Here is a 27,106-nt window from a genome sequence, read left to right as displayed (position 1 = left end):
GTTCCCTGGGCTGTGGAATGGGAGTATGGGGAGGTGGCAGTGTGGAAAAGACAGTCTCTGACACGCCTACTTTAACAGTATCATCTAGAGCAGTGGTTCCCAAAGTGGGTCCCTGGACCAGCAGAATCAGCATCGCCCAGGAATTTGTTAGAATGCAGATTCTCAGGCCCACCCCAGACCTAGGAATTCCAAAAGCCTAGGGCTGGGCCCAGATGGCTCTGATGCCTGTTCAAGGGTAAGGGACAGCCTGGGCTCTAGAACTAAGAGCTTGGGCATCTGGAGTCAGAAACATGGAATGCAGATTTCACATCTGTGTGGCTTTGGAAATGAGCCTTGGTTTTCTGGTAAGGAAAATGGATTGGTGTTCCTCCCACTGTATGTGGTAGGTTTGCTGTGGTGAGTTAATGAGATAGCACACAGCATGGTCAGCCCAGCTCCCACACCAGAGCTCTTCTGGGACAGATGCTCCGTGAGGGCAGGTCCCACGTCTGTCTGGCTCAGGCCACAGTATCAACAGTTGAAAGAAGCTGGCTCAGAACCCTGGCAGAGGGGCCGTGTGCACTGGTTGCAGGGCAAATGTATACTGCTAGTGTGCAGTGGGCCCTGGGCCTACCTGAGGGGCCTGTGACATAGAGAGTAACAAGATGAACCCCATGGAAAGCTGAGACCAGAGGGGTCCTTCTAGGCAGGAGCAGTCAAGGAAAGCTTTCAGGGGGAAGTGCGGTTTCCACTGGGTTTGTTTAGAAGACAAGGGTCTGCCAGATAGTGGGACTGACATGTGCAGAGGTGGGTGGAGAATGAGTACCGCCAGAGCTCTCTCTCATGATGGGTACATACTCTGTCTCCTCCTTTCTCAGGGCACAGGCAGGGTTATTGTCAGGAGGGGCTACCCACAGACAAAGAAAAGAACACCCCAGAAATTCAGAGCTGCAGACTACATGGGAGGCATGTACTGCTGTGGGAGCCAGCTAGGCCTGGGTTTGGATCCCAGCTCTGCTACTTCCTGGCTGTGTGACCTCAGCCAAATATCCCAAGCTCTCTGTGCCTTGGACTCCTCCTCTGTAGGCGTTATAGTGAGAATGGAGTGACTGGTGGACAAAGCAGGAGCTGTGAGGGTTTTATAGCTGGGGAACCAAGGGCCCAGGGACGGAAACGGAGCATCTAGGGGCGTCCAGCGTGGCTCCATCACCCTACCTCCTGCAGAGCCATGCTGGGCGCCCTTGCTTTTGGGGACAGTGTAGAAGGGACGGTTTTGCAGACTTTTCCAGACCCTGGGTGAAAAAGGAAGGTCAGCTGCAGCCTGGGCTGTGGGAATGGGAAATGTCAGGTTTGCTTTTTCCCTGTGACCCTCTGGGAAGTCACATCAGAGCAGTTCTTCCTCTGCAGGACCCTCTCCACCCCCTCAAGGGGAAGACCATAGGGAGGTTGTGCTGCCATCGACACCCTGCAGTGACCACGAGAGGCACGCGCACGCACAAGTGCACACGCACAAGCGCACACGCACAAGTGCACATGCACAAATGCAAACGCATGGTCACACACACACACACCCGCCTCCCCATGACCCATTCTCTGATTTCCAACACCAGCGACACTGCGCTGGCAGATGCCTGGGCTGGTCCCCCAGGAACCGCTTAACCCCTGCCCCATTACAGTTGCCACAGGTGACCTTGAAACTAGTCCACGGCCTTCTGGACCTTACTTGGCAATGAAGGTATCAGACAACAGCCAGAAAGCCCAGGGTTCAAGCCCTGCCCCACCTACTTGTTTTGTGACCTTGGACAGGTGACTTAACCTCTCTGGGCCTCTGTTTTCTCATCTGGAAATTGGGTCACATGGAAGCTGCCTACAAGTCCGGTGCATGGCACATGCTGGCACGTAGTGTCGTGTCTGTGGCGGTCACGGTCTCCAACAGTCACCTGCTTAAAGTTCTCTGAGGTGGACAGCTTGCTCCTCTCTCTCCCTCAGTGGCCAGATGAGGAGATTGAGGCCTGAGAGAGGAGGGACTGACGTGAGGACAGAGCCCAGGCTAGAAGTCGAGCCTGCAGCCTCCCAGCCCCAGTCCTGGCTCCTGCCAGAGTGGCCCCAAACTGCTGACTTAAGCGTTTCACCGGCCTGGGCAGATCAGATTTCTTTTCTGGCACTCAGCCACTCTCCACACCCTTCCCCCACCGTTATTTTGAGCTGTGTTTCCCTGTCCTCTCCTCCCAGGGCTGTGGCCCTCACACCCAAAGCCTCACTTCAGGTTGAGGCCTTTCCTCCTTTTAACCCAACACATTCCTACCCCCAGCCCCACCCTCAGGACTTGTGCAGCGCCTCGCTCCAGCCAGATGGGGCTGGGCTGGTCATGGCCATGTCTAGCCAGGTCACGTCTGGCCAGGCCTCACCAGGCCTCAGATACAGAGCCAGGGACCAGCTCGCCTATGAAAACTGCACTGTTGGCCTGAGGTGGCCATCTAGTGGGTCAGCAAAGTCCAGGAAGGGTGTCCTGGAGTGGACAGAGACCATGCCAAGGACCAGTTCCAGTATTGCCACCTCCTGCCTGAGTGACCTTGGCCCTGGCCCACATACATCACCCATCATGGGCACTGCCACACTGGTGTCCCCTTCAGATACTGATGTGCTCTGGGCCCCACCCAGGGTGCTTGCTCTGAGGGAAGCAGGAGATAGGGAGGGCTGGTGTGGCCACAGCACGCTTAGAGACTAGTGGGAAACAAGACAGCAGAAATGGCAATTTGTGAAAGTTGCTTAAATTCGGGGTACATTCCCTGGCGTGCTGGAGGCTGGGTCAGGGCAGGACATGACCCACAGCCAAACGAGTGATACCGACCACAAAGTCCCCTGCGAGTTTGGGGAACCAGGGCCTTCTCTGGAGAGGCGGCAGGAGCATTCTCAGCTAGCACGCATGCGAGACTGGGACTTAGAGGATGGAATGAGCAGCCGGTGGAGGGCAGTTAACCCTATCTGCAGTGGGGGAGGCCAGAGGGGTGCCCTTTAAGCTTGGCCTTGAAGGCGACACGGGTAATCACCAGGCACCAGGTGGAGAAAAGTTGGGGGCATAGGGAACAGCAAAAGCAAAGGAGTGGGGGCGGGGGGCACATCATTTGGAGGAAATGATTTTGTTTAAGTATGAGTTTTGTAGGAGGGAGTAGCAGCAACTAAGGTGAAAAGGCCAGCTGGACCAGATGGGGAAGGGGCCCCAAAGCCTTCAGTGTTTGCCTCAGTCCTGTAGGTGGTGGGGGCCCCCAAGCCTGAAGTGGTACTAAAGTACGTGGGGGAGAGCCTACCTGACTGAACAGGGGTCATGGCTATAGCAGGAGCGGGGGGCACAATCAGAAGAGAGGGGGGCTTCCTGAGAAAATGGGACCCCCAAACAAGGATGCCCAGGAACCTGGAAACCCACTCAGGACAACAAATGGTGTTCAGACTGAGCAGCATCCAGCTGTCTGCCAACCACAGGTGGTTGCAAATCTTACATCCACCCCCTAGGGCGGCAGCAGACAGCAATCTCTGTCTGCAGTCACAGAAGGGGAGGAAAACCCAGGGCTTTTGCAATCGCTATGATTCGGATGTTTTCCACCCCTTTGGACTGGCCCCTCTTCCCCTCCCCACCCCTTAGCTCTGATCTGTGCGGTTTGCTAGTGGAGGAAAGCCAGAAGCAGGAAACAGATAACTTAGGGAGTGGCTGTTCATGTGATTAAAAAGTCTTTGCTTTCCAAAAACTTTTGCCCGAGAGAACTTCAAATTGCCTGATCTTGGGGTAGGGTTTGGAAAGAGGGGTTTCTATTGCCTCCTGGGATAGGCTTCCCCAGGGCCATGCACATTGTGCCCAGAGGTAGAGGTGCTGGGGCGTGCACCCCTTTGGGTCCTGGAGGGGCTTTGCCCTCTGTTGTCCCTCCCTATGCCCGTTTCCTCTTTCCCTTTGGTTCTTTTCCCACCTTCTCTCTCCCTTCGCCCTGTCACTCATGTCCAGTGTCTGTCTCTCCCCACGGACCTGTCTTACTCACACCCTCGGCTCTCACCCCACCCCCACCCTTCCTGACCCTTATTCCTGGTGGTCCTCTGCCTTTCTTCTCTGCCTCTGTTCCCCTTGTTTTCTCCTCTTTTTTGGCCCTTTCCCTCCTTTCTACACCCCTACTCCATGCCCCCTCCCCAGGGTTTTCCTGAGACCTTTTCCTGGCACTGTGAAAGCTTCCATTGTTCCCCTGCACTTTGACAAACCCTAGTGTTGTGGAATCAAGATGGCATTTCTGTGGTGGCTTTGGCCTGGGAACCGGGTGGGAGGGGTGACGATGAGACTGGGCCTTCTGGGCCCATGCTGGGCTAAGGCAGGAACTCAGAAAAGGGGAGGGTGTCTGAGGGAGGTGGCGAGGACGCTTGTGCTCAGACAAGGGGGCCCTTGAGGCTCCGGAGGAAGCCGAGGGTGGCCTCTGCCAGCGTCCTGCCTCCCTCCCAGCAGCCTGCAGGCCACAGCACTCAGCTCACCTGTCCATCTGATCGCCTGCTTCCTCTCTGGCCTCAGTGGCCTCTGCAGCTGCCTGGACCAGGCTGCAGAGGCTGAGGCAGCCCTCCTGCCTGCCTCCCAAGGCCATGTCTGTGGACAATTGAGTGTGGGGGTCTTTGGTGGGTCCCTAACGCAGTGTCGTGGAGCACAAGGGAGGAAAAGCATGGGTCTCTGCACTGGACACACTTGAGCTCAGAAGCTGGCCCTACTGCTTGCTAATTATATGACTTCAAACAAGTTGTCCCATCTCAAGCCTCAGTTTCCTCATCTGCCATTAGGTGAAGAGTGCTGCTGTTGTGGGGCTGTTGCACAGATTAGAGATAATTTCATGTATCACCCAGGACTGGGTGAAGAGTAGCTTTTGCCCAAGGATGTGGGTCCAAGAGTGTTCCTGCAGGTGTGAGTCTGACTTGGGCCTGGAAGTGTGTGGCCATGAGTGTTCGTGACTGGTTGGTGAAAGGGTCACAGGGCTGGCCCTTTTGGAAGGCCCCAGACTCTGAGAGCATTCCTCATTTGTGTTGTTTATTTCCATATTCCTGGAATGTTCCACAGAGCCTTGTGCAGAGTGGGTGCTCAATACATGTTAGTTGAGCAAATGAATAATTGAGGAGATGGCCAGGAGTCGGAGACCAGAGGTGGAGTCGTGTTCCTAAGAGCAGACTTGTTCTCTGACTTCTCACAGCCACTTCATGAGAGGCCATATGCGAGGTGGGACGTGTCCCTTTGGAATCAGCAGACAGGGTTCAAGTCCTGGCTCCACAGCTGTGTCGCTGGCACAGGGTACTTGGCCCTTCTGGGCCTCAGTTTGCTCTCCTGTCAAATGGAGGGGCTGTGGAGTGATAGGTTGGGAAGTGGCTGGCACATAGTAGGTGCTCATTAAATGTTTGTGTCCCAGCTCCACCAGAGCAGCCCCCTCACTTGGCAGATGAAGAAATTGAGGCTCTAAGACGAGCGCGGGAGAGCCAGAGCCCAAACCTGGGCCTCTGGCCACACCCCATTTCTCCCCATCGGCCCAGGCTCAAGGAGACACAGCAGGGAGGGTAGAGGGGCACCCATGAGCTGAGAAAGGGGGGCTCGAATGAGGAGGTTCTGGGAGCAGGGCACTACCCCTAGCTTCCCCAGAACCCACTTGGACTTTCCAGGAAGGGCCAACGAAGCTGTACAGAGTCCGGGGCCCATGGACCAGATACCCCCGCCCCATGGCCCCCACATCTCCATCTGTGGGAAGGGCATCACGAACTCCCGAGACCCAGGTCCCTTCCTCTCTTTCCTCGAGGCCAGGACCACCTCAGTGGTCCAGCTTCAGGAGAGCATGCAGACCGCGTGGGACAGCGAGACAGCAAGGAGCCTGTTCCTTATTTCCTCCCCATACACCTCTGGCTCCCGCCATTGCCTCTCAGCGGGACGCACTGTGGGGCTGGCCTACAACTCCATGGTGGAGACAGGGAGCAGAAGTGGGGCTGCCGGGCACGCGCTGACTCTGGGCCTCAGGAGGAAAGTGACCCTGCCTGGTGGTCAGTGCTACCCTCAGTCTGCAGATGGGAAAACTGAGGCCCCGAGAGGGGAAGTGATGCCCTCAAGGCCACCCAGCATTCCAGGACCCATGACAGTAGCAACCCTTTCCTGTTTCTCACCATCCTGGCTGGGTGTGTTCCTCATGTGTGTGTGATTCTGGAACTTTGCAGGGAAATTGAGAGAGTGGGCTTGGGTCAGACAGCCTGGGTTCACATCTAGGCTCCCCCCCTTGGGCAAGTTACTTAACATCTTCTCTCCTCAGTGTTCTCATCTGAAACCTGGGCCTGATCCTATTCAGCTCATAACGTGGCTCAAAGAAGGCCTGGCCCTGACTAGACACCTCATAAGTGTCTAGTGGCTATTAGTCTGTCCTAGAGCTCAGCCAGGCACAGACTGCCCTCCTGGGCAGGCAGAGGTGGTGTGGCCAGGGCCAGGGGGGCAGCCTGCTCCTGGGGCCCGCAGCTGGAGCGCAGAACCATGAAAGAAGAGGCTGTACGTCCTGGTGCAGATTGACATGGAGTCGTGAGGTGGAGGGCATAGCCACAGGTCCTCAGCACCCCACTGTGCCCCCGCCTCCTGAGCTGGGGTCCCTGGGATGCTCTGCCTCACGCTACCAAAGCTGACAATGTCATTTCCCTACAAACGGGACTAACTCCACGAGGGCCAAGAGGAGAGCATGCTTCACCTTAAAGGCAGACTCGTACTTGGCAGGCATTTGGGAAGCAGGGACAGGGAAATTACTGGGCAGAGTGACCAGCCAGGGTTCTTGTGTCCTGTGACAGTTGTGAATACTTCTGACTGTACTCAAAACTGAGGGAGCAGATGGGGTCCAGGAAGTGGGAAGTCTGCTCCATGGCTGGGGGCAGGGCAGCTCTTTGGGCACGAACATGGTCCAACAGAACCAGCAGCCAGAGGTCACCAGTTCCTAGCACCCAGGCCCCAGTTCCCCCTCCCCCCCCACCGTGGCAAAGGTGGGGAAGAGTATGGACAGAGCCACCATCACTGGTGGGAAGGTACAGGGTGCCCCCTCGTGGGCAGGCAAGGCCTGCAGGCCAGGGAGTGGGTGGATGAACCATCATCACCTTCTCCGTCCAAGTCATACCTACTCACTGAAGACAGCTCATTAATTAGAACAGAGCATCCAGTCTCCCGGAGGCAACTTCTGAGCCCTTCTGGCTGATTTCCTGCCAGCCCTTTTCTTGCGTATTTTTCCTTCTTTATGGTTTTCTCTGGGAGCAAGCTATATTCAATTACTTTTCCTTCTTTCGTTAAAAGCATCTTCCCAAACCCTTAAAAAAAAATCCTCATAAATAGTTTAATGGCTCTGTTGTCATTTATCCAATGGGTGTAACATCATTTAAGTTACCAGGGCATCAGTGTTGAATGTTTAGCTTGTTCCAGTTTTTCACTGTTGTAAACAGTGCCGTGATGAACATCCTTGAACAGCCCTTTGGGCCACATCTCCGATCATTTTCAGGACAGTCGCCAGAAATAGACTTGCTGGGGGGGAGGAATGGACTTGCTTTTTAAAGTTTGAAAGCTTTTTGCCAAGTTGTACTATAGAAATACAGTAGGAAATATATCTGTTCAGCCCTCACCCAGCAGCATCTGAGAGTGCCCCCTCCACATCTGCCCGGTTGGCATTTACCAGCAATAAGAGTTGGGAAGACTACAGAATTAGAAGTGCCCTCAGAGTTACCTGGTGCCACTGCCTGACCAGGCCAGAAGTCCTCTCGACAACCTCCCTGGTAATTGTTCATCCAGCTTCTGCTTACATACCCCCAGTAACAGGGAGCTCACCACCTCATGGCCATCCACCAGAAATCTCACGAGTTGATGGAAAGAAAACAGTGAGCCGCTCTGAAGAAGTGCCCAATTAGTGTCAGCATCATCTCCATCTCTGCCCAAGCTGCTGGCTTGCCTGGATGGCTCCTCCCACTCCCCACCCAGCTCTGCCCTCACTGCTCCTTGGCACAGGGCTTTCTTCCCACCCCCACGCCAGCTGCCACATCCCACTTCCCAGGCTTCTCTCCATGGCAATTCTAGCCCTGCTCTGGAAGTCAGAGGACCCAGTCCCTCCTCCCAGCTCCCTTTCCAATTTACTATGTGTTCTTGAGCAAGTCCCTTGCCTCTCTGGTCCCCAGAAGCCTTCCTGTTCTACCAGAAGTGGTTTCTGAGCCCCAGTGAGCTTTCCCCGGGCTCCTGGCAGATGTGATTCCCCAGAGGGGTACGTGGCAGGGGCCTGGGTCAGGAAAGCCTGGCTGGGCCTGGCATCGTTCCCAGCCAGGGTGGGCGGAGGCCCAAGCAGAGCTGTGGGCAGTCACCGTCTGTTCTACGCTGAAGTTTATGAGAAGAGGCCGTGCCTTTCTGGGAGGAGGCTGGGGGAAAGTGTAGGGGGTAGAGAAGCCTTTGTTCCATCAAAAATTCCTGCTCCCTTTAGCCCTGCCCTTGTCTGTCAGCATAAACAATGTTGGGTCTGAGTCCTTCCAGGAAGCGGCTGCTTGCCTCCATGTACTGCCTCTTCACCCCTGCCTTTCAGGCCACGACTCCCCTCCGAACCCACAGGAGAGCAAAGCCACCGGGCTGGGCGGAGCTGGAGGCCCTGGGGTCTGGGGGATTTCTCTTCTGAGCATAGGCCTCAGCCTCATGATGGCGACACACTTGGGGGTGATGGAAAACGTGAGCCAAGTGTAACCTTGTAGAAAAGCCTGCTGGGCTGAGCCTCCTGCTCCTTCCCTGTGCCTCAGTTTCACCGTCTGGTAAAAGGGTTGATGATATTCCCTGCCATGCAGGGTTATGAAAAGAGGTGAATGGGACCCTGACAGGACATGGAACCCTGAGCACAAAACCAGCACATAGACAATGCTTCATGAATGTTTGTTCTCTTCGCTCTTCCCTTTGTCCTCTGCCAGCAGCATCTGCAGCTTCCACAGCCTTCCTCTATCTTGGTCCCTTCCCTGAGAATTCCAGAAGGTGAAGGCACCTAGTGCTGTTCTTTTTTGCTTGCCACCTCCCCGACAGTCCAGGGAGAGCAAGCCCACCTCTACCGGGACCTCCCTCCCGTCTTTGGAACGTTCCTCTTAGGGTTTATACCCGTTGGTCTCAGCCCTAGCCTCCACGTCACGTAGAACACATCTGCTCCCTCTCCCTGTAAAGGCCCAGAAGAGAATCGCTGACATCGCTGATGATGACTGAGCACTTGCAATGTCCAACCACCGAGCTAAGACCTTCATGTGCACGAACGCATCCCATCCTTCCAACAGCTCGGGGACACAGGCCCTTCATCATCTCGGTTTTCCATGTGAGGAAGGCGAGGCACAGAGAGGTTGAGTGGCTTGCTGAGGTTTCCCCAGACAGTCACAGGCAGAGGCCGCATGAGATCACGGGCGTCTGGCTCTGAGTCCATGATCTGAGCCACATCCTGTGCCGTGGGTGTCAGAGAGCTGAGGCCTCCCAGTGCTGGCCTGACAGCGGTGTGGGAACCGGGTGCACCCTGCCCAGCAGCTCACAGTCCCTGGCAGATGATTCCAGAAGTGCTGGTTTTCTAGTTACACGGGGTGGTGATGTCTTCTGCCTCATGCCCTCGCTCTCCTCTCCTCTTCCCACTTCTCCCTGTGCTGCACACTCTGAACCTTGTGTATTTGTGGGGGTTTCTTTCCTGCTCGTTTCTGAAGCAGAGATGCTTTGGGAAGCAAATTGTCAGTCCTCACCCTTCAATCTGCTCAGTGTCCCTGGGATGCCTTGACCCCTGCCCTTTGCCCCAGCTGCATGAGGCCGGGTGCCAGGTCCTGTCAGTCTCTGGGCTAAGAAGCCTGCAGAGCCAGGTCCCAGAGTGGACCTGGCTGGTGGTGGCCCCTAAATGTCCCCGTTCAATCAAGGAGTCTCAAATCCCACCATTAGTGAGGCACCCCACCTATCCTTCATCCCCCTTTAAAATGTAGATGCCTTTATGAATGGGAACACATTGGAATGAGTTCATTTAGTACTTTCAGGATTACTGGGAAAGGAAGACAGTGGGAGCTGATTGCTTAGCAGATGGGGTACCAGGCCCCAGGTAGAAAAGATGGCACCAGAAGGGGTTACTAATTGCATGCCCACTAGACACCAGCAGAGCTCACAGTGCCTGCAGAGGCATGTGTTGCCTCCTCTACTGCAAATTGACCGGACCCCAGGCCCTCCCTGCACGCTGAGTGGTCCCCTGGGCATAACTAGCCTCTCTCACAGACCTGACCAGTGATAAGAGCCAGCCTGCCTCCGGACTCAGACTGACCCTCGCTGGGATATCACGGCTGCCAGGAAGGCCCGTAAGGATCCAGAAGACATTAGGCAGCCGGCCCAAAAGATCAGGGCAGTGTTACTGTCACTGTCTAAGTTTAGATTTAGAGACTCAGCATCTAGGTCCCTTTTTAGTGTTTTGCCTGCAATTCTAGTAGGTTGTCACCAAGTGGTGGTAATAGTTCCTGGGATGATTACTGAAGGAAGAAATTATTCTTTGATATACCACTATTGTTCTAGATTAGTAAATAATAATAACCAATACTCCCATTTTACTTTTATGCGCCGGGCACTGTTCTCAGTGTTTTACAGGTATTACGTCATTTAATCCTCAGAACAATCTTATATAGTAGTTTTTTTTTTTTTTTTTTATTATCCTTGTAAACTAACTTGCTCAAGATCACAGAACTAGGATTTAGCTCCATCGTCTGTGCTGTTAACTTGATGCACGATTTCATAAATGGACAATTACCCAGGGAAACATTACTATGGAAATAGATCATGTCGTAACCCAGTGCTTCTTAAACTTAATGGGATATGACTCCCCTGGGCCTCTTGGTAAAATGCAGATTCCGAGTTAGTGGATCTAAGGTGGTGTCTGCGACTCTGCGTTTGTAACAAGCCCCTCGGGAACACTGCTAAGGCCAGTCTGGGGACCACCGCTGAATAATCATGGTGTAGAACTTTGTTTAAGCCTGTCTCAAACTCAAAGCCAGCACGTACCACGTAGGAGACACAAATGCAGGGAGCAACTGTTTGGAACAGAGGTGACGTGCAGAACGCATATGCAGTCGGTCTGATGGAGCAGCTACTTCACAACCTCAGCTGATAGACGCCAAGAATTCTGGACCATTGTGGTTCTGTTTCTATGTGAAATCTCCCATTTTTAGTTATTGGGGCTAATTCGACTTTATAAACACTATGCAGCTTGTACATGAATGTTGAAGGCAGTGTTATTCATAAGAGCCAAAAATTAGAAACAACTAAAATGGCTATCATCTGATGAATGAATTTACATAAATATGGCATGTCAATACAAACTGGACTGGAATATTTTTCAACAACAAAAGCGAAGTACTGATACATGCTACAATATGAATGAACCTTAAAAACATTACACTAAGTGAAAGAAGAAAGACACAAAAAGACAATTATTGCATGATTCCACTTACGTGAAATACCTTGAATAGGGAAATCTATAGAGACAGAGAGTAGACTAGTGGTTGCCTAGGCCTGAGTGGGGTGAGGAGGTGGGAGGTAGGATGAGGAATGACTGTTGATGGGTACAGGGTTTCTTTTGGGAGGTGATAAAAATGTTCTAAAATTAGATTGTAGTGATGATGGGTGTATAACTGAATATAATAAAAACCATTGAATTGTATACCTTAACTGGGTGAAATGTAGAATCATATTTCAGTAAATCTATTTTAAAAAACAGCATGTCGGAGAAAGCTAGTTTCTTTAATATATAAAGTACAGTTATAAATCAACAAGAAAAATATGAAACCCCAGCAGGAAAAAAAAAAAATCACAAAGGATTTGAACTAACAGTTCATAAAGGAAACACATATGGTTCTTAAATGCGCAGGAAACTTCTTTCTTGCTCATACTAACAGACATATAAGTCAAAGCTACTGTGAGATTTCCACCTCTTAGATTGGCAATGATGAAAACTTGGTGAGACTATGGGTTGTTAAGTTGGTATACCTGCCGTGGTATAGCTAATATCTGTGTCAATATCTTTAATAATTTGTCAATATCTTTAAAACTAAAATTTGTCAATATCTTTAAAAATTAAAAGTGCACATACCAATTTCATTTCTAGGAATTTGTTCCACAAATGTACTCTCACATGTGCAAACGCACACGTGCGCACACACACGCAGAGTTATTGGAGCATTATTTGTAATAGTGGAAACCACCCAGATCCTCTGTAATAGTGACTGGCAGACACTGGAACTTGCGTGGTTGTGAACACTGTGAGCTATGAAACCTAACAGTAGCTCCTTTTGTACTGATGTGGGAAAAGGATGTGCTATATGTCTTATAATAACAGTACTTGTGTGTCGAAGATACATTGTTAAGTTAAAGAAAGATTCAGAACCAAATGTATAATCTGTTCCCATATGAGTGAGGGAAAAGAAGGAATGCATGTACATAGGTATGTGTTGCATACGTTTGTAAATGCAGCGCCCATCTTAGGGCTGGTGTATGTAAAGGAATTTAAGATTACCTCCAGGCAGGGGAGCGGCTGGCTGGGAGCAGGGGTGAGGGGAGACCTCTTTCACTGCATATGTACCAGGTTGTACAGTACTTGTGTTGCCTTTTCAATAACCATTGAAACCATACCACCACGGGGGCCAAAGAGCACCTGTGTGTAGGTCCATGCGACCACCAGCTGCCTCTTTATAATGTCTGAATTAAAGAAGTAATTCCTAGCCACCATCAAGTAATTTGCTCCCTTAAATCTGAAAAAGGTGAGCACGCCCTCCACCTCCTCTTTCCTCTGTTCCCCGTGTGGGTCTCCCAGCCTGGGATTCCCGTGTGCGCTCTGGGGTGACCCTGGTGTTCTCTGGATTGGGGACGGAGGCACCTGTGCATGGGGACATAGGTTATGCAGGCTGAGGAGGGAGACCGTGGGGCCCCTGTGGGGCCAGTATTTTGGCCTGGTGCACCCTAATGCTCTGTGTTTGCTCCCTGTTCTCTAGGCACGACCCAAAGGAGAGGGTCTGACCCCGTACCAGGGCAAAAAGCGCTGCTTCGGTGAGTACAAGTGTCCCAAGTGCAAGAGAAAATGGATGAGTGGCAACTCCTGGGCCAACATGGGGCAGGAATGCATCAAGTGCCACATCAACGTGTACCCACACAAACAGGTGAGCTGGTGGTCCCGGGCAGGCGGGCAGGGAAGCACTGTGGGGGTGGGTGTTCTTGAGGGCCACAGAGAGTGGCTTTGTCCCATTGGGCCTCAGTTTACTCCTTCTTACGGCAAGGATGAGGCCAGCTTTCCTTGTCTCTTCTGAAATGGGGGTGAGAGAGTGCCCGTTGCCCCAGGATGGGAAGGAGGATAAAGGGGCAGCTGTACCTAGACCCTGAGACTACAGACCCCAGATTAATTTTGAAACTAATGCTCTGGGGTGCTGTTGTGAGACAAACGGATGTGAGGGCAATAGGATGCTGTAGAAAATGTGCATTTCGTTTATTTGTTCATCCAGTTGACTCATGTATAATCGGGGCAGCTACTGTGTGTCAGGCACTGTGCATAGGGCTGGTGGCCAAGGTACCCATGAGCCTGCCCTGGTGGTGCCCCTCATCCCAGGGAGGACCTACTCACTGCAGGCTGCAAGGAGGAGGTGACATTTATTGGGACCTGTAGGAGGGGAGGAAGTCACAAGTGGGGGCAGGCATCCTAGGAAGAGGGTACCAATGCCCTGAGGCTGTAAGGACTTGGGGTGCTCAGTGAAAGAGCAGGAAGGTGGAACGAGAGGAAAGGGTCGGGGAGCTGAGTGGGCACTCACCAGGGCCTTGGGGTCCATGAGGGGAAATCCCTGAACAACAGGCTTTCTTCTGCATCTTGAGACGACTACTCTGGCTGTGTATAGAGATTAGCTTAGGGAGCAGGAAGGGGGCTAGGAGATTGAAAGGGGGAAAACTGTGGCCGTAGTCTGGTGTGAGCTGGAAGAGGTCTGAACTAAGGAGGTGGCTCTGGACCTGGGTGCAACACACAGTGTCACCAGATTGGATGTGGAAGGTGAGGGAGAGGCAGGAATTCAGAACACTTACACTTTGGGCTTGAGCGCCTGAGTAGGTGGAGGTGGTCATTACTGAGGTGGGCAGCCTGGGCCGGGGGCAGGGCAGGCTAGGACGTAGATGCCCAAGGTAAAAGCAAGAGTTTTCTGATACAGGTCATATTTGAGATGTTTCTGAAAATCCAAGTCGAGAGGTCAAGAAGGTCATTGGATGAAGCTCAGATGAGAAGTCACAATGGCTCCTCCATAACTCGGTACCGGTGACCTAAAGGTATTTAGGGACTGGATGAGATTTCCTGCAGAATGTGGGCAGAGCAGATAAGGGATTCCCCAGGCCACGTGTTGTGATCCCAGCTTTTGGGGGTCAGATGGAGGAGAAGGGCCCAGCGGGGAGAAGGAGAACCGGGAGCATGGAGTCCTGGAGGTCAGGAGGAGAGCTGTTCCAGGGCACAGGTGGTGGTCCGTGCTGAGATGTCAGGTATAATGACCAGGACAAAGTGGCCATGAGGAGGTGGTCCTCAAGCTTTATGGGGCATCCCTTTCACCTGAGAATTTGCTGAACTACAGCCAAAGTTTGAACCACTCAAGCCAATGCCATGCAGGCAGAATGGATATGGCAGTTCACAGCAGACCTGTTGGCAGGGTCGTGTGTGCGGAGCCAGGATGGAGGCAGCTTCTCGGGCAAGCGTGCAGAGGGAATCCCTTCTTTGTCCACTCTCTCAGCTGTGGAGAGAAGCAGAGAAATGGGACAGTAGCTGCAGTCGAGAAGGAGCTATTGGGATGGGTGTTATGGACATGGGAGAGCCTGGAACACGCATAGTACAGGCAAATGAGAATGATCCAGAAGAAAACAAAAGGCTGATGATACAAGGACAAGAGGGACACCTTATCAGCGGCACAGGAGGGGGAGAGGTAGGGGTAATTAGGGAGGTTGGTGGGTTTGATGGTGCAGAGAAGAGGAATGTCGCTTTGAAGAAAGCTTGTTTTCTCAGTGAAATGGGACATGAGGTTTTCAGCTAAGAGCGAGGATGAAGGCAGAGTGGCACGCCTGAGGAAGGACGAGGGAGCAAGCCAGCGAGGAAGCGGGCCTACCAGAGGAAACTTGCGACAACCAAGCAGCATCCCCAGGGGAGGTTTGAATCCTAACTGGACCCAAAGCCATCAGTCCAGTTCTGGGATTCGCTCCGTTGGAGTTTACTGGGCAGTTGTGGGCAGGAGACAGTGAATGGGGCTGGGGGCAGAGGTTTGCCGGGAGAGTGTTTCAGAGGGCAGAAGGTGGAAGCATTGGGCATATTTGGAGACGTGTGATAATGCATGATCCTGAGGTGACAGCTTAGATGGCAGAAAGGGAAGCCAGAGGGGCCCTGATGGACAGGTGGGGCCAGCACTGGATGGAGGTCGGGGAGCCAGTGAGCTGGACAGAGAGGAGTTTCTGAAGAGCGCCGAGTCTAGGAGCTGGCCCAGGGGGTGGTAGGAGAGAAGATCACTTGATGAGGTAGTCGGGGCACTGAGGAGTCCCCTGTGTAAGCTGAGTCACCAAGAAGAAGGGCAGCAGCAGGGGCCATAGGAGGCCTGAGGGAAAGGGAGGCAGAGGGGTGGGAGGGAGGCAGTGATGTCAGGCTGAGCCCTGATGGCGCGTGGAGGATCATAGACAAAGGGGGCCGGGTGGGAATGGCAGAGAGGAGGGGGGCACTGTTGGTGAGGGAACAGCACATGCAAAGTAGGGGACAGGGTGGGCACAGAGCTTGGGAGGAGCTGAGGGATGAAGCAGAGTGCAGCGTGAGGGGCCAGCTGTATCCATCCAGCTGGCGGTTCGAGGCCTTGGCAGAGAATTTGGTCTCTCTCCTAGAAGTGACTGGGAACACTCCGTGAGGAGAGGACTCATGTGGTTGAAACATTCTCTGATTTTATGACCCTTGTGCCGGCCTCCATTCCCTCTGTTTGCAGGCTCTCTGTCCCCCACACCCCACCACCAAAGGTTTCATGGTTCCCACAACCCTCACTGTCCCCGCAAGCAGACAGACTGAAAACTGGCCACAATGGCCCAATGGATGAAGGTCAGGCCCACACCCGAATGGCACTGAGGGAGAGACCAAGGCCCTGAGTGCCAAGACAGGCCTGGTGACACAACAGGTGGGAGGGCACAGGGCGCATGACAGGGATATCCTGTTCTAGGGGCGTTTCCGGGGGATGGGATCAGAGTCGGCAGTCTAAAGGAGACGCATCCTGGGTCCTGAAGTCTTCCTGGCAATTCCGGAGAAGGTCTGGGACCCCAGCCCAGAAATACCTCCCCACCATGTGTCAGTCAGCACGCTCACCGTTTGGGTTGAACTCTGCTTTCCCAGGGGCCTTTGGACATGGCCAGTGCTGTCCAGAGGGTTCATTCTTCCCCTCACTGGACACACTTTTTTTAGAGGTCTCATCAGGTCTGTGCAGGCACTGAAGGAAGATGAAGGTCAGGGGGCTGCCAAGCATTCCAGGAGCTTCCTCTCTAACTGAAGAAAAGATTCAAGCAGACAGGGTTAGCAACTGGCATTCAGAGAAATCCTGGCTCAAATCGCAGGTGTGGTCACCCTCCAGGTCCATTTGCTGAGCCCCTGCACACCCGTCATGTGTGCTTTGCCCTCCAATTGTATGATCTGTTCATCCCCATTTCACAGGGAGGGAAAGCAGGGTCCTGAGAAGCCACATGGCCTCTCTAGGGTCCCCAAGTGGAAGTGGTGCCCTGGAGTTGAACTTACACCTCTGTGGAGACAGTCTATTGAAGTGTCAGGAGCCTGGCCCTGAGACAGGCAGGCCTCAGTGTGTGTCCCAGCTTTGCCACTCATGAACTGGATATACTGGGCCAAAGCACCATGCTCCCAGCGCAGGAGAGAGGAGACAGGCCACAGGTGGATCTCAGTGACCAGAGGGCAGGAATGGGGAAATTATGACAGCAGTGAGCAGTGGCTGGGCACTGCTCTGAGTACTTTGTATCTTCGTCCTCTCAGCCACCCCATTAGGTCAGCTCTATTGTTTCCACATTTGATAGAGGAAGAAACTGAGGCAAGGGGTGTAAGTGACTTACCCAAGGTCAGTAGAGAACCTAGGACTCATGAATAAGGATCAAATTTGGGGCTGGAGGGAAGGTGGAGCCTGGATGGGGCCAATGAGTGGCCTGGGTGGGAGAATGAAAGCAGGGAGGACAGTCACAGGGCCTGTCTGAGCAGGGGAGTCTGGAATGGACCTGTTCCTGCAGGGGCTCCGATGGATGGGTGCTTGGGTCTGTGCTGGAGGTCTGGGAGGCTCAGGCCTTACAACTGTCACACCCTCTGGGACTTAAGCAGAGAGGCCTGGCCCGTGCACCTGAGGCTGGTGAGACCCAACTTCCTGCAGTGGCTCCAGCCTCCGAGGCCCCTGCCCCTATCTAGCCCGGCACCCCTTCCACGATGCCAGGCCCATTCCTGGCTTGTGCCACCATGGCCGCACCTACTGCCTCATCTTTATTCCGCCAAGCTCTGTCCAAATGCAGCCTCCCTGACCACCCTTCCCCCATCTCCATACTAAGGCTCAGAATCTCCTGGGCCTAATCTGGAAGGCTCTTCCAACAGCATGTGGCTCTGCCTTTTCCTGCTCCTAGTGTTTCAGCCCTTTTTTGCTTAGCACTTACTGTGTACAGTGGGAAACTGAGGCCCAGAGAGGATATGGAACTTGAGCAAGGTCACTCAGCCAGCCAGTGTCCAGGGGGCCTAGGACCCAGGGGTCCCACCACCCAGCCCCCCAGTTGCCTCTCACAGGGGTCTTCTCCCTCAGGGAGGCTGCAAACTGGGCAGAGGGCTGAGGGGGTGGTGTCAGGAGCTTTTGAAGAGCTGAGAGGAGGGGCTTGGAGTCCCCCCACCCCCCAGGTGGAGAGGGGCTGCTTTATTTCTCCTTCCCCCTAAGCTCTGACCTCTGTGGCAGCCATCTCCTGAGAACCCTCCACTTCCCCTCTCCTCCCTCCCCTGCCACATCTGTTTCCCGTCAGGTTCCAGCTGAGGCCCCCCCCTGCCGGCCCTGCCCCCCCCCAGAAGAAAACACTAATAGGCTTTGCCTCACTGCAGGGGTGGGGATGGCCCTGGGGTGATCAACCCCAGCTGCTGCTTGTTTTCCCTCCACAGAGGGGAAGGGAGGGGAAGGGAAAGGAAAGGAAGGGAGGGGAGGGGAGGGGGGGTGAGTCTTGACAGTTTCCCCCAGCTCCTCCACCCAGTGGTGGGCAGGGCTGAGCCAGGACCCATGGGGGGAAGAGGCACTGATAGGGTCAAGGCCAAGGAGTGGATGGAGAGGGTATTGCAGGAGCATTCCCACAGGGACTTAGCTGGTACCCCTGCTCCCAGCCTGCCCCCAGCCCTACATAATACTAATAGTAATAATATATAGTATTGAAACTTGCCAACACTTGCTCTTTAGGGCCAGGCACTGTCCTAACAACTTTGCATGTAGTGACTTACTTACTCTTCACAACAACCCTATTAAGTAGGTACTCTTATTAGAGAAGAACATTGAAGCACAGAGAGGTTAAGTGACTTTCTAAGGGTCACACAGCAATGATAAATCTTGCAGAGCTTTTTATGGTTTAAGGATCATCTCATTTACTTCTCTATCACACATACAGCAAGTGTTATTAACCTCCTACCCGGGTTACAGAAGGGCAAGTTGAGGTTCTAGAAGAGAAAGGTCTTGCCTACCAGCCCTCAGATGAAGCTGCAGTCCCCTAGGCAAGACCCTTAATGTCTTGGAGCCTCAGGAATATTATGCACACACACACACACACACACACACACACACACACACACACACACACACGAAGGGTGTGAGATTAGGTGGTGTGATTTATGTGGCAGCACTTTGCAAAGTGTAAACCATGAGGAGCAAGCGGGTGTCAGGGCTGCTTACTCTGGCCTCTCTGGTCCCATCTGGAAGACCAACTCAGGGTCCCCGACCAGCATGAAGAGTTGGGGAGAGGAATGGAAACCAGTCTGGGTTTGGTCAGAGGAGGGCAGACTTCAGAACTACGTACATCAGACCTGTGGGTGCTGAGCTGAGAGTCTCTGTGGCCCCTGTGTGGCAGGACTCACTGGGATGAGGGTACAGGGATCCAGATGTTAGCTCGAGATGGGGAAGCCCTTCTTACAGCCCAGACAACGAGCTGAGCCAGCAAGCTCAGCTGAACTGCAGGGAGCCCCCCCGCCCTGGGGGCTTGCAGGCCCTGCCCACGGAGGTTGTAGGTGTCCATGCAGATGTCTGGGGGAGCAGAGCATGTGACCTTCCGAGGCCTTCCAGCTTGGGATCCTGGCTTCAACCTTTAGTCTCCCTCTACAGTTGGTGTCCCCCTTCCATTAATAATAATAATACTAATAATAATAATAGTAATTAACAGTTTCTGTATGCTATGCTTTTTCTATTCCTGATCTTCATTGAGTTGGAACAGCAATCTCATGAGAAAAGTGTTATCAATATACCCTTTTACAGATGGGGAAATGGAGGGTCAAAGGTCAGGTGGCTTACCCAAGGTTACTTAGTTCATAGGTAGCAGAGGTGGTGTTCCAGCCCAGGTCTGACGTGGAGCCAAGTTGACTGTCTCCTGTGCCCTGGCCAGGAACAGGGGCCATCTGCAAGCCCCCTGAGGCAAGGCCAAGGCTCCTGTCCTTCGTCTAGTCCATCCCTTTGTGCCTTTGTGCCTGGAAGCACAGGGATGGGCTTCATGACCCCTGGCTCAAAACCCTGCCTCCTACAGGCCCTGCGCTCATCTCCTACACCCCCAAAGTTCTCTGAGTGTCACCTTGGGTTCAGGCACCCTGTCATGGGGCAGAAATGTCAGGATGCTACTTTTGAGCACCTTGCAGTCTAGCCAGGGGTGGGCAGTGCTCACCTTCAGCCTTCTTCCAGGATCATCCTGGGTCATGGTCACTGGCACCAAGGCTCCCTACCCCACACCAGCGTGCAGCTCTTGCCCCCTCTCCTCAGCATGTGTCTGCCAGCTGGCCCTGACCAGCTTCCTCTGAGTCCCCCACCCCCAGTCCGTGCAGGGGACCCTTCTGCAGGCAGGATCCTGTGCTGGGGCTGTGCCAAAGAAGTGTGCCTAATAGCATCCATAAATTTTCCAGGGAGACAAGTTTTTGCTGGCTTTTGAGAGCCAGGAAGGGAGGGGGGAAAAAGGGAGCAGGAAAGCTCCCATTGTAACAGAAATGTGCTCGTATGTGCCCAACATTGCTCAGTTTACAAATATCTAGACATCCAAATCCTACCAATGCCCTGCAAACAAGGTGTGATGATGGCCCACTTTACAGATGTGGAAACTGAGGCTCTCTGAGGTCGCACAGTGAGTGAGCAGCATCATGGGTCTGGCAAGTCTCCTTCCTGCTCTGGGCCTCAGTTTCACTGTTAAGAAACAGTGAGGTTCCACTCCTGTAGCCTGGCCCTGGGATGAGGGGGAATCAGAACACTGTGTGCCGACCCCTCATGTAACTGACAGCTTGCTTCCCCCAAGCCTGAAGCGCTGTGACCATGTCCAGGGTAAATTCTCCTTGAATCATGAGGCCACATAGCAGGCGTGGGGGTGACAATAGCCATGGAAGAAGCACTGGGTGCTGGGTGTCAGAAGGTGTAGGCTTGTCCTGGGCCTTGGTCTCCTTGTCTGGGTAATATCTGTGCACCGGGCTTTTGTGAGCTTCAGGTGGTGGCTGCTCAGAGAGTACTGGGGAGAGCAGTGGCATCCAGGTCTGGCCTGTGGGTACAGGACCCTGTCCGACAGCCCTGGCCCTAGTCTAAAACCTCAGCTTGTGCCTCCGGGGACAGCGAGAGGCAGGAAGGTCCCTGGTGCCTCGTAAAACAACCTCTGTGACTGCAACGCACTCTCTCCGGGCCCTCCCTGTGTATCCGTCTCACTCCTCCTGCCTGTCTCTCTCTGCCTCTCTCTTCCTCCTTCACTCTGTGTTTCTGTCTTTCTCGCTGCCCCTTCCCCTCCCCCACTGGGCCCTCGTCCTCCTTCCTCTCTGCAGAGACCCCTGGAGAAGCCCGATGGCCTGGACGTGTCCGACCAGAGCAAGGAGCACCCCCAGCACCTGTGTGAGAAGTGCAAAGTGCTGGGTTACTACTGCCGCCGAGTGCAATGACCGGACCCCACCGCCCCGCCCACCACCCTCCTGCCAGCCAGAGAAGACGCCCCCTCCCCTGTGTTCCTCCGTGTTGCTGCGTGTCTCCGCGTGTGGGCCTGCGGGTGTGGGCATGGGGGGGGTTTTGGTTCTTGTCTCATGTGTTGAAATGGTGTTACTGACGTAGCTGCCCCACAGAAGGCCAGGTGTCTGGGACTCTCTACAGGTGGGCCTGGGGTCTGTGTGGAGGGACGGGGCTGAGCAGAGATCGATGCACAGGATTCCACACAGCCCTTGGGGTCCCCTGCAGGCTCTCCTCCTCTGAGACACCCTTCCAGGTGAGCAGCCTTGTATTGGCCACAAGTGCACTAAATTTACTGTGAATCCCAAAGCCTGCAGGGGACCGTCTCCCCAAGACTAGCCAGGCCACCTTCTCCTACCCTAATCTTCCGTTTGCCCCGTGTGCAAAGCCACTCTCAGAAAGCCCTATTTTTGTCCTTTTTAAGTCAGCAATCATGGTGAGCTGACACCTGTTCTAGCAGCTGCTGGCGAGTGGGCATCTCTGCCCCCTGCCCACTTTGAGCCCCAAACCTGCCTGCCTCTGACATCACTGGCATTGCACCTGGGTGCTGCACCCCCCACCCATAGACCTGAGGTCAGGGATGGAGAAGCAATGAATGTTGGACAGTGTCCCAAGGTGTGAGCTAGGGCACATCAGGCTTCGCCTCCCCCCGCCCCCACCACACACTTTCCCCACTTGCTTGGATTTTGTCAGCCCCATTCCCTTCCCTTCTCCTTCACCTCCCACCCACACTGGGTGTCCAGCCTCAATCGAGGTTGGAGGACTGAGTGTGGAAGCCACTCTGGCAGGAAGGACACAGGTGTGGCTGTCTGAGACCTAGACTCAAATGCTCGCCCTGCCGCTGATGCACTATGGAACTTGGGAAGAACTTCGCACCTCTGGGCCTCAGTTTCCCCACTAGTTGAGTGAGAGAGTGACACTAGAGAGCAGAGAGGCCCATTTTAGTTCTGATGTGCTGGAATTCAGCCTAGCTGCATGCCATCTCCTGGAGCAGAGGGCTGCATGTGAAGAATTTCACCAGGTCCCGTACTTTACACCACCCATCAGTCGGTCACTTAAGACATCAAGCTGAGGGATGGCAGTCCTCCCCTGTCACGCCCTGCAGACCCAGCTCTGCCTGTTGTCCCCCCCCCACCCCTGCAAAAATGAAGGAGAAGAATCCCCCTCCACCTCACATGGGGCAACCCAGCAGCAAGCTGCAGAACCTCTCGTCTGTAAACCTGGGACAATGATTTCCTACCTCCCGAGAGAGCAGGGAGGCCTCTTGGCTCATCACGTTGGTCAGGGAGACACTGCCCTGGCATGCAGGAGGGATCACGCTCCTGTCCCTGCTCCCCAGTGAGAAGTCCTATTTTTATTGTCATATCATCCTTCCTTTCTCCCAGGGACAGGGAGAGAACCAATTGTCAGGACTGGGTCACTTGATTTTGCCCCAACATTATGCCTCTGTGGAAAAAAAAAAAAAATCAGACCACGAAATGGGCCTGAAATTCAGTGTTTACCACGGCTCAAGGGCACCCAACTGGTGCCTAGTCGCCTTTTGTTTTCAAATGAAAATGATTTGTACAACTGAGGAGTTACAGTAAAGTGTTAACCAGGGGTCCAGGGTGCGAGTTGAGGAGATGGAGTGAGTGTATTTGCAGCCAGGGGCTGCAGATAGATTTTGGGGGGGCTATGCCATCTGACACTTAAAAAGAGGGTATTTGCTCCAACCTGAGCCTGAAAGCTGCCTCCGTCCTGCCCACAGGGGCAATGCCTGGCAAGTGACTGTGAACACCCTCCCCACCCATTGGAAATGCCACTGAGGAGTCCCTGCCCAGCTGTTCCCTGCCTTCTCCAGGGTGTCAAGAGGAGCTGGAGTCGCCCTGGCCCAAGGCTCTCTGTCCCCAAGGAGAAGCTGTCAGTCCTTCTAGTGCACTGCTGATGATAATGTTCACAGTGGTGGGCAGTGTGCTCTCCGCTGCCAGGACCAGGCCCCAACCCGTCCAGGGACCTGGCCCCACAGGGGGATGTTGGCTCCAGAATGCCTGGGGCCTGCCAACTATGCTGCAATGGTGGGGGAAACCCACACCCTAAAAAGAACTTGGACTCCAGACTGCCAGAGGCCAGGGCCTTCCACGGGCCAACAGGGGATGGGCTGTCATCCCAAAGTGACCTTTTCAATGGGCTTATCCAGCTGGCAGCCATTGCCCCTGCCATCTGGCCACCGTGGGGGCTGGGCCCTCTGTCGGAGGCAGCCCCTCTGCATAGTTCTGGCTGAATTTGGGAGCTCTCTGTGGTCAGCAAAAGCCACTACTGTGCAGGCCGGGTGCTGTGAGAATTAAGTGCTCAGAGGGCTTGGGAGCCCAGGGGACAAGAAAGTGTGTGGTTTTAGTACGTTCAAAAGGGACAATCGCTTGCAGTTAGTAGGTCTAGTGATCTAGCTGGGAGATATCAGTGTTTACCCCATATGAAGTATTCAATAGTTCTACTTGTGAAGTTGTATTTATTTTGAGTTATACTTGACACAGGATTCCTTTTTTTTTTTTTTTTTTTTAAAGAAAAATGCTATTTGTGTATTTTGAAAAAAAAAATCATAGGTGTTAAAATTTCTGCGTGGTTACCAATTCTCACGACACTGAATTTGTTACCTTCTCCCAAAAAATCTTCACAATGATTTTTGTCTGTATATATTTGAGGGCCTTTTTTTAAGAAAAAGAAAAAGAAAAGAAAAATATAATTGTTTGATTTTTGAGATTGAAAAAACAAACAAAAAAGAGGCATTTTCAAAATTTCAGAGCCTTCAGGAGGACAATAGAATATCAAATGAAGATTTCTGGAAGTATTTTGCAAACCTTCTGTTGAGCTGCAAGAAAATATTTATGGTGAGAACTTTTCTCTTTTGGAGTTAATTTTTTTTTTTTTTTGGTTTGATTTTTTTTTTACTATACTTTGGTCTGTAAAAAGTATGCAACTGAACTACATTAAGAAGGAAATATTGTCTACATAGAATATTATATGAAGTTGGTACATAATTCTGATGAGGAAAAAAAACCTTTGCAGTTCTTTAAGCCATATTGTTGTTATTCTGTGTTGTTTCCTTGGATGAAAATATCAGTATTAAGTAGCCAGCATATTATTCAAGTGCTTAGACTTATTAATATGTTTCTGTCCTATATTTATACATATGTGTATTTTGGAAAGTATTGCCTTTTTAAAGGGAAGCTATTACTAGATACATAGTGAAAAAGGGAATGGTGACCCCTTTGAGCCTCTTCAGCTGAGAATAACAAACACAGCATTGTAACCCATTTTCTCGCACCTTCTTATTATTATCTTGTTATTATAGTTACTAATTTTGTAGGGGGGCAGGGAGTGGGCCGAGGGAAGAAGGGGCATGTGACTAACTAGGCCCTCCATGGTCAGCCAGCTCCAGGGCTGGCCTCCTTGGCCTGGTGGAGGGTCCCCATCAGCAGGGCCCAGGGAGGGAAGAGAAGCAGCAGGACTTCTCCATGCCCCTCTTGATCTTTGCCATCTGAGCCATGCCTCCAGGGCCCCAAGCTCTTTGAACTTGGCTTTGTCAACCAGAGCCTTCACCTGTCCTCCAACATCTAATAGACTTGAATCTACACTAAGCGAATATTTAACCCAACATCACTACATTGTAGCCCAGTGCAACAACTAACCCCAAAGTGTGGGAGGTGTTCCAGCCTTCAGGGAGATGGCCGAGCTGTCCCCTGGGGGCTGGTGGCAGCAGGCTCCTTGCTCTCTGCTGCCAACCTCACTGTTTGACATCCTCCACTCCCGTGGGGTGACCCTTTTCGTGTCTATACCTGTTAATACATGTGTGTCCAGCTAAAAAGACAAACAGAACCCGTGGGCCCACCTCGGAGGGTGCATGAGAAGTCTCCTGACCTCTCCGAAGGGCTGCCCTCGGGATGGCATTCCGTTGTGTGCCTTATTCCTGGGGAATCTGTATACGGCTTGCCTATAGAAATATAGCCTTTTCATGCTGTATTAAAAGGACTTTAAAAGCAAGAGAGGCTTGTGGTTTCCTTGTTTACGCAGAGCATCAGTGGGGCGCTAGATGCTCTCACAGATGCATGGGGCCCAACGGAGAGGGAGGGAGGAAGGGAGGGTCTTGGGGCCACCCTCCTACTCTCCGGTGCCTGTGTCATCGAGTCCTTGCCCTGCCTCCATGCCATTCATGTGCCTTCTCCCAGCCCCTCTGCCCCAAGTGGACACTTTGTCCAGGCCTAGGGCCTTCCCCAAGTTGGGCCCCAGACTGGGCGAGATTGTCAGCACATTAGGTCACACGTTAGCTCAGCGATGGGACTCCCGGGTGACCATATATAGGAGTGAATCTTCCTCGGAGCCGGGAGCCAGCAGCCTTGCCGCCCCTGCTTGCACTTGGCCCTCTTGCTAAGGCAGGGGTTTGGGCCTCAGACGCTGAGCATCAAACAGTGAGCAAAGTGAAGTATCCGAGGCCTCTGGGAAGTCTCCAGGAGAGAGATCAGAGGGTCCCTCTTCTGAGCAAGGCCAGGGTGAGACTGGGCTGTCCTAAGGCGGGGCTCTTGCTGAGGGCCACAGATAGGAAGCCATAGGGAGCCGTGGGGCCCAGGATCAGCAATCTGGTCCTTCTCATCCTTGCTGCTCACCAGAATCACCCAGGGAGCCTGGTCTCACCCCAGAGACGCTTGAGATCTCAGCCTGGGTGTGTCCTCAGGTGCTTAGCCCAGGTCAGTCCATGGGCAAGGTTGAGAAGCACCGGGCTTTGCAATGGTCCCACTGGGGCAATGGTGACATCAGTGAGGAGGACAGTGTGGGGGGCAGGGGCGGGACTCCAGCCCCATGGGAGGGGCATCCCATCCTGGCGCCAGTCAACTGCTGCTCCAGCCAATTGCTGCTGAGACTACCACCTGGGATGGGATGAGGGGTGGAGGAATGGAAATCCAGGTTATGTGAGATTTTCCAATTTTTGAATGTTGGCAAGTAGTTTACTAAATGTTTAAATAGTATACAGGTCAAACCGTATGTCTGTGGGCTAGCTCCAAACTACAGCTTCTAAGACGGAGCAGAGAAAACAAAATGTGTCTTTAGGATCAGGGACCATGGATGGGGGAGGGGGAGGGACAGGCAGTAACAGAGACCCTCAGCTCCAGAAGCAGGACCCCTTGTCTTATTCGGGGTGCACAGGGAATCCTGGAAGTCACCAAGCCCTTTCCTGCTTATTGGTATAAAGGCACCATTTACCTCCAGTGCCTGCCCTCAGGGCCAGAGTCAGCCTGAACTTAAGTGGGTGTCAGCGGGCCAAGCAGGTGAGCATATGTGTGTGTGTGGGGAGGAGACCCAGCCCCAAACACAGTGGGAGGAGAAGAGAATAGTCACCCGTGAGTGCAGACTCTCCACCAGCAGCCCAGGGGACAGGTCTGAGGACACAGAGCCTGGGTCTGTGTCAGAGTGCCCTGTCCCTGAAGTCCTGCTCCCCTGACTGTGTCGGTTGAGCAGTTCCACACCTCTCTGAGCCCCAGCTTCCACAGGGATGCTGTGCAGATAAGATGGCCCAGTAAACATCTCACAGCTTGGCATCCTGGGGACCCAGGGGGTGTGGATCTCTTGCTCCCCCTGTTTGTGGCTTAGTCAGAACCGTTTTGCCAGAGATCTCACGGGAAGGGGGTGGGGGCAGCCTCCAGCGCTAAGTTCATTTGCTCCCCCAGCAGGCGTTCACTGAGCACCCACTGTGTCCTGGGGCTGAGGCCCAGGTTCATGCTCTGTTATCTGCCCTCATGTGTCAGTGTATCTGCCTGTGTGCTTGTTTTGTTTTGTTTTGTTTTGTTTTGTTTTCCGTGGAAGGAAAACAAACCCAAGGCAATACAGCCTGCATTTCGACATCTCC

General features: G+C 53.2%; 1 protein-coding gene across 2 annotated transcripts in view; it reads left to right on the top strand.

Annotated features, from left to right (window-relative positions):
- ZCCHC24 (zinc finger CCHC-type containing 24) overlaps positions 1-25,248 on the top strand; it is a 61,805-nt gene extending 36,557 nt beyond the window's left edge. For both annotated transcript variants that reach the window (XM_074339680.2, XM_019749495.3), the window contains 2 exons: positions 13,003-13,167; positions 21,057-25,248. In XM_074339680.2, the coding sequence (XP_074195781.1) occupies positions 13,003-13,167; positions 21,057-21,170 (279 nt within the window). In that variant the 3' untranslated portion in view covers positions 21,171-25,248. The remainder of the gene's footprint in view (positions 1-13,002; positions 13,168-21,056) is intronic.
- Positions 25,249-27,106: the final 1,858 nt, after the last annotated feature.

The sequence above is a fragment of the Rhinolophus sinicus genome, chromosome 15 (assembly GCF_057876585.1).
Source record: "Rhinolophus sinicus isolate RSI-liver-muscle chromosome 15, RSI-T2T, whole genome shotgun sequence".
NCBI classification, from domain to species: Eukaryota; Metazoa; Chordata; class Mammalia; order Chiroptera; family Rhinolophidae; genus Rhinolophus; species Rhinolophus sinicus.
The sequence above is the reverse complement of the archived record's forward strand: the minus strand, read 5'-3'. Positions and strand labels throughout refer to the sequence as shown.